Source organism: Octopus bimaculoides, chromosome 1, assembly GCF_001194135.2.
Source record: "Octopus bimaculoides isolate UCB-OBI-ISO-001 chromosome 1, ASM119413v2, whole genome shotgun sequence".
NCBI lineage: Eukaryota > Metazoa > Mollusca > Cephalopoda > Octopoda > Octopodidae > Octopus > Octopus bimaculoides.
In genome coordinates this window covers 126,058,350-126,066,104 of record NC_068981.1, presented here as the reverse complement: position 1 = coordinate 126,066,104, position 7,755 = coordinate 126,058,350, and the positions used below count along the sequence as shown (strand labels likewise).

General features: G+C 32.8%; 1 protein-coding gene across 2 annotated transcripts in view; it reads left to right on the top strand.

Moving 5' to 3' along the window:
* LOC106878724 (folylpolyglutamate synthase, mitochondrial) overlaps positions 1–7,755 on the top strand; it is a 44,340-nt gene that overhangs the window by 17,851 nt on the left and 18,734 nt on the right. For both annotated transcript variants that reach the window (XM_052970117.1, XM_052970108.1), the window contains 3 exons: positions 1,831–1,908; positions 3,709–3,853; positions 7,010–7,108. In XM_052970117.1, coding sequence (XP_052826077.1) covers positions 1,831–1,908; positions 3,709–3,853; positions 7,010–7,108 — 322 coding nt within the window. The remainder of the gene's footprint in view (positions 1–1,830; positions 1,909–3,708; positions 3,854–7,009; positions 7,109–7,755) is intronic.

Below are 7,755 nucleotides of genomic sequence, written 5' to 3'. Positions count from 1 at the left end.
TCCTCCTCCTCCTCCTCCTCCTCCTCGGGTTCAGTGGCAAAAGCACTACATCTGTTGTTACAGGATTTATGTGAGATGGAACATCATCATCATCATCATTTAACGTCCATTTTGCATGCTAACATGGGTTGGATGGTTTGAGTGGAACTGGTAAGGCCAGGGGCTGCACCCAGCTCCATTGTCTGTTCTGGCATGGTTTCTACTGCCAGATGCCCTTCCTAACACCAACCACTCCACAGAGTGTACTGGGTGTTTTTTTTTATGTGATACCAGCACCAGTGCTTTTTATCTGGCACCAACACTGGTATCAATTCTGCTGTGGCAAACAAGTCTTCTCAAGTACAGCAAGGTGCCCAATATTTCAGTCCTTAGTCATCTCTTTTGTAAGGCTCAAGTCATTGAGCCTCGTATCAGCTTTTAAATAAATTACCTGTAAAATCAATATAGTCTATATCATCCTTGAGATGCAAAGAACACAGATGAAATTTACATCTATTTGTGTTTACTCTTTTACTCTTTTACTTGTTTCAGTCATTTGACTGTGGCCATGCTGGAGCACTGCCTTTTAGTCGAGCAAATCGACCCCAGGACTTATTCTTTGTAAGCCTAGTACTTATTCTATCGGTCTCTTTGCTGAACCACTAAGTTACGGGGATGTAAACATACCAGCATCGGTTGTCAAGTGATGTTGGGGGTACAAACACAGACACACAAACATATACACACACACATATATATACATATATACGACGGGCTTCTTTCAGTTTTCCATCTACCAAATCCACTCATGAGGCTTTGGTCGGCCTGAGGCTATAGTAGAAGACACTTGCCACGCAGTGGGAATGAACCCAGAACCATGTGGTTGGTAAGCAAGCTACTTACCACACAGCCACTCCTGCGCCTATAGTTTGTATAATTTTTTTTTCTGTTAATCTTTGGTATTGAAATAGCAAAATTTTTGGTGTAACTAAGTGTTTCACTGCATTTTTGTTAAGCAGTTTGTTTAGGAAAGGAAGTGCTGATGTATTATACATAGGAAAACTTTTACTGTTAGGAATAGCATTTGAACTAAAAAGAAAAAAGATTTTAATTGGATTATTGTCCTCCTATTTTAATTTGCATGTGAGTTGCTGAATGTTTGTTGCATGTGAGTTGTTGAATGCAAAGTATTCTGTCCCTACTTAAGCATTATAACATTAATTAGAGGTATGGTTGAAAGATTCTTCATGAAAAAAGGTGTTAGAAATATAGTTACAAATGTTACTGGCCATGTTTTTTTGAAGATCATTGGTTGGAAATTAGGCAGTTAATTTATACACTGAAACTTTTCATTGAGTTTTATATAAGGAAGGTATTTGCTCTTATTTAAAACCTATGTAATGCTCAGAAAATTGACAGTTTTAATATTAATGTTGATTGTGATTTTTAGACTAATTTTATGTTATAAAGATATATATTAAGTCTTTTCTGAGTTTATCTGGAGTGGAGTCATTAGAGAAGTGTAATATGTTCAGTCCATCATCTCTGTAAAGTTATACTTCTAGATGGGAAACAATTTTTATAAAGACATACTAATTCACAAATGTCTGCTCCATCAATTAATTGTTATCTAGAGTTGATATTTAGTCGGACATTCAGCTAGAGCTGAATGTTCAACATAAGCTGCAATGCATGCGCATATAATTCTGTATTCATAGAAGATCTTTTAATGTTTTGTCAAATTATTTGAAAGAAGTAAATTGTAAGTAGAAATGTCCAGTTTTGTATGCAAATATTGTAAAAACATTGTAAAATATCAGCACTGTTTCATATATTTTGATTTGTATACAGCCAGGTTCCATTGCTGTTACTGTTCCTCAGAAGGAAAATGCCATGAAAATTTTGAAGCAGACTGCCACAAATAAGAACGTAAGAATTTTAGAAATGGTTTAATATGTTGACGCTTATGAATCTGAGGTGAAGTCAATAAAATATGATTATCTTACTTTAAATTCAAATTACGATAAACGTAAACAAACAAACAAAGTTTGCTTTTAGAATTGTTGAAATGTCTTAGAAGGTTAAAGAAGTAATTTTTAAATTCTCAAACGCAGGATAATGCTAATAATATAGCCTGAACAGGATAAGCTACCCCTATTTTGCAGGATAAGCTACCCCTATTATGAGACTCATAGCTGGCCGCCAACACTTTTTTCTGCAAAATAGGGGTAGCTTATCCTGTTCAGGCTATATTGTTAGCATTATCCTGCGTTTGAGATTATCTTACTGTTTACACATACATGAACAAACACATTTATTACATGCTTTCTCACAAAATCTTGAGTGGGGTGGATTACTTGTTAAACAAATGTTTTGCAAATATTGAATTTTATTGTATCTTTAGGCTTCATTCTTCACCTCTCAGTTGTTCTCTTAGGAATGAATATGAGGCCTTCCTGAAATATCCTCTAGAATAGATTGGCATTCTAATCATAGATAAACTTAGTTGTCATCTAATTAAAATATTGGAATGAAAGCTAGGTATTTGCCTAGATGAAATTTTGATTGTTTGTTGTTTGATTTTATTTCTTAAAACATTACTATAGAATAATTCTCTAGCTTCATCTGTTTCTATGACCAGTTGTAACACTTCTGACATGTCTGCATGATATCATAGTTTCGAATGAGGGTAACTCACATCAAATTTTTCAATAAAATGTCTTAATTTTCACGATCTTAAAATAAAATGATGATTTGATATTTTCCCCCATGGAGCTTTGTCAGGGGAAAGCAACATTCATCTTGAGTGCATTAAGATCTTGAATTCCTGGTTAATAATTGTCATATAGTTTTAGGCAAAGGTGAGAACTTACAAAAGTAAGAGTTGGTTATTGAGAGGTTATTGACATCTTAGTTGATGGAGTTAAAAGTGTTACAATTGTCTTTATATGTATTTAATTTATTATTAGATAGGAATATTTTGTAAGTGTGTTTGTTGATTTCATACCAATAGTTTTTCTATCTAGTATTACAAAGATATTTTTGGAGTTTTAAAATTTTTTTATGTCTTGAGCATCTGTTAAAAGTTGTTGGTATAAGTTTTAAACTTGTAGTCTTTTTTAAATTGAGAAAAATAACCAAATTCTTACTGGTCCAATAGTTTCTTGCCAGCAATTATTTGAGTGTCTTGAAGCTGGAGTTGTTTTTCAGAATTATCTTTTTCAAAAAACCATGTTTTACATCACACTCTTCTCATATAGCCTTCGGGTGGTTAAGGTTAAAATAAAAGTTAATCAGTGTCAAACTTCTTTGTTAACTTCTGTGAGAATGAAAATTACATTCTCTTTTCAAATAAATATTTGGCAACACAGTAGATATGTTAGTAAAACATTAATAAGGTAAAAGAAAAGCAAATATGGAAAATCTACAATTTAGCTTGAAATTTTAGATTCTCTTTCTCATAAAACAATAAAATATCTAAAATTTATACATTTTCAACTCAATTCATTCTCTGTTGCAAATGTAGCTCATCACTGGTTTCATTGAATAAGGAATTATCTTTTGTTAGTAAAAATTTAATGAACAGTTGATGAATCTTTGGATATAGATGTCCAAAAATTCAACAATATTGTAGAATATTCAAGAATATTGTTAAAAATATTTGAGTAACTCAGTCCACCTAACTGGCTTTCTATGCTTATATGTATTTTGTATATGATTTTCTTTCAGTGTTGTTTGTATTTAAGCCCACCATTTTCATCTTATGAGATATTCAAAGAGAACCCTGTATTTTACAATAAAGAACCACTTGAACTTGAAAATATGACATTAGCTGTTCAGTTGTCCAGGATTTGGATGAACTGTAAGAAAAGAGGTTAGTTTGTTTTTCTTTTGAAAGTTTTTTTGATATTCAGGGATTTGACAGTGTTGAATATTGGAAATAGTTTAGCACTGGACAAGATGACTGTATTTACATTCTGATTTCATAACCTGCTGGTATTAACTTTACTTTCCTTCCATCGAACATAAAATAAATACCAGTGAAGTATTGAGATTCATTTACTTAGCTGTAACTTCTCCCAAAATGTGTGGCCTTCATGTCAATGTTAAAAGTCAGCTTTAAGAATAAGAGAGTGGTGAAGTGATTGAGTTAGTGAAGATTAAACGATTTCCTTTCGTTAGTTAATTTCTCTGTTGTCTGACAAATGAAACACTTTTTTGACTTTTTCTAATCAGAAATACCCATCAATAAGTAACCAGTCCTATTGATTTGAAAGCTAGGCTGATGACCTCCTTTTGCCTATTGTTTAACCTTAACATGGTTTAACATGATCAAGCAGACCTAAGATCATAAAATTAGCAAAGGTATTCAAACTGACCATCCTGTTTTCAAAAATAATATACCTTGCTCTACATTATTCAATAGGTTCTTTTTCAAGGTTGTAGGATTGAGTTCGTGACTGCAAGCTAACAAACCATTTGTCAGTTTTGCAATGCTGCTGCTATCTAAGTATCTTCTTAGAGCTAATGCTGTATCTCATCTGCCATGAACGCCTTTTTCAACCCTTCCACTCCAAAACTTGTATATCAACATCATTATCATTTTAACATCCAGGCTGGATGCCCTTCCTGATACCAACCCTCATTTGTTTCCAAGTAAGATAATATTTTATCATGACTAGACATACTTTCAAAGAAGATTGGAAAACAATGACACTGCTTACAACTATCACATGATGTCAAAGTAAGGAGACAATAAAACACACACAAGGCACCTGTGCCTTTTTACAAGCTGGTGACATGTAAAAAAACACCCAGTACACTCTGTAAAGTGATTGGCTTTAGGAAGGGCATCCAGCCATAGAAACCAAGCCAAAACAGCTGACTGGAGTCTGGTGCAGTTCTCCGGCTTACCAATCCCAGTCAAACTGTGTAACCCATGTCAGCATGGAAAATGGACATTAAATGATGATGATTTTATATATATATATATATATGTATATATATACATATATACATGGTGAGTTTCCATCTACCAAATTCATTCACTAGGCATTGGTTGGCCTGTGACTATAGACTATAGGAGAAAATACTTGCCCAAGTGCTATGCAATGGGACTGAACCCAAAACTATGTGGTTGGGAAGCAAACTTTCTAGCACACAGCCACTCTTGTGACTAAATTCTGTATGTCCCTACAATTTTATCCCTAAGACTGAGTATCAGTCACGTTGGTCTCACAAGTTCAAGAGACACTGAAAATGTTATGGACACTGTCTTTCTGTTTCTGATTAACCAATTTAATCAAACATCTTGCAATATCTGTTTATTGCTTGATGGACAGCTGTTTAAGAGTTCAGTGTCATGGTAATCGTGGATCTGTTTGGCTTTTTGCACTTTATTGTACTTCATTTATGTTGTTAACACATTCAATCAAAACTTTCCTTAGACCACCTATATCAAAAGTATTATGATCATGATCATTGTTATTTTAATATCTACATTCCTGTTGCATGGGTCATACAGGATTAGTTGTGTCAAATTTCCTGTCACCTATCCTCATGCTTTCCCCAATGACTAGACATGTTTTTACATTTTGCATGATTGTAGCATTCATTTATATCTATTACATGTTGTCAAGACAAGGAGACATGAATACAAATATACACACATATGCATAAAGACATATATTAACATGCATTCGTGCACACACACACGCACATATATGTACACATGCAGTGCACTTCTTTCAGTTTCCATCAATCAAATCCACTCACAAGGCTTTGGTTTGTCTGGGGCTATAGTAGAAGTTACTCTAAGTGCCATGCATACTAGGGACACAAACTTCTTAACCACACAGCTATGTCTGCATCTATTGCCATACTTGTATACTATATTCAAGTCTCTGGCTTCCTTAGAGAATAACCTCTCCTTACTAGTGAGGGACGGGGTTAACTTTAGACTGGACACTTGATCCAAATAATTGCATTAGAGTAGACTCCAATGATACTACCCAACGACCAGGTAGTGTTCCAAATTCCAGGTTAATTGAGTAATAAATAAGGAAAATAATTATAAAAATATTTGGATCTTTCTGAATTGACGGGCACCATTTGTTTTCTTAACGAAACACTTTCAAACTTGGGATACTGGTAGAATGTGTCATATAAAACATCTTTTTCTCTTAGTTTTCTAAACAAAAATTTCTACATCGCAAGTTATTTCATGTTAAAGTTGTCGTATTTCTGTAATTTCAACCAATCACTGACGTCTATTCAGCTGAATACAGTTACTGCTGTTTTGTAAACAATAATTTTTGCCAGTGTCAAGATCGTTATTCCCTGTTAATTATATCGTTGGTGCCCATCAATTCAGAAAGATCCAAATATTTTGAGTCCTCATTATTTTAAAGATTAATTAGAAAACACAGGCAATGTCTCAATATATAGAACTGGCTCAGTATCATTGTTTGAAATGTAGGAGTTATAAAAGAGTTACTGTCTTTGTTCGTAGTTATTGATGTCTCACTTTCCTATTCCACCTTCCTTTAAAAAATCAGGTTTTGTGTCCAGTTAAAAGAAATCAATATTAAATGATCTAGCTTGGTGCCTTATTGATTGAGATTCGAATAAAAATCTAGTGTTAGTTACAGTTTTAACTTCTTCATGAGAGTTTAACATAGAATTACATCATTACTCCACTTATTATTTAAATCTAGTTTATTTTATTTTCATGAGATAATTAATTCTAAAATTATTGCTTCTGATCAGGTATTAAGTCATATTTTATAGAAAAGGTCTTGTTAAATTGATTCAGTATTTATTATTGTCCTTGGAATTATGACAGTTGTAAATGAATATCACTGTCATACAACCTGTGTCAATCATCTCCAATATTCTGTAAAAGCATGTCTGGTCATGAACAGATTTCACTCATATCAACAATGAAAATACTTAAATTTACCATTGAAGTGGGTGTGAGGGGAATAATAACTGAGGAATTTTAATCTCAATTTTGTTTTATTTACCATAGACACAACTACTGAAGTTGCATTGGCAGAACCTGTAGACAGTGAAGAAGCCATTCCTTTTCTTCATTCTGTTGTTGAAGATGTTGATAGAGTAATTGAAGGTACTTGGAACTATTTTTTTTTTCTCAGATTTGTCTATAATTATATCAATAAACTGTGTGTATATGCAGCTATATGTGTACATGTATGCATATGCATGTGTGTTTATATGTATCTATGGACATATGCATGTATGCGTTCATACATATTATCTGTGTATTTGTGTGCATGTGCATGCATAGTTGTAGATAGATTTGTGTGTGTGTTTGTGTAATATATGTGTGTATATTATATATATATATATATATATATACATACATACAATATATAGGAATGAAACAGTTCTTCTAACCATTCAAAACAATTGTAACCTTGAATAAAGTTATGTAACAATAATATTGTTTTTGTTTTTTAATTTAATATATATATATAATATGGGTGGCTAGGTTTAAAAAAAGAGAAAAGGGGCTAACACAACTCTCAATTTCATGCATCCCTATTTTTTCAGCTATTATCTACATGGATTACCTTTGAACTTTAAAAGCTCACAGACAATATAATGTATTGGTATATTTATTTTTTTATATATTATTTTTTTATATATTATTTTTACTTTTTTGTAAAAAACATTTTCATTCTCCCTCTTCTTGAAAATTTGCCATGCAATGAAAGCCAGTTAGAAATCTATATTAAAATATGCTTTCAGTTT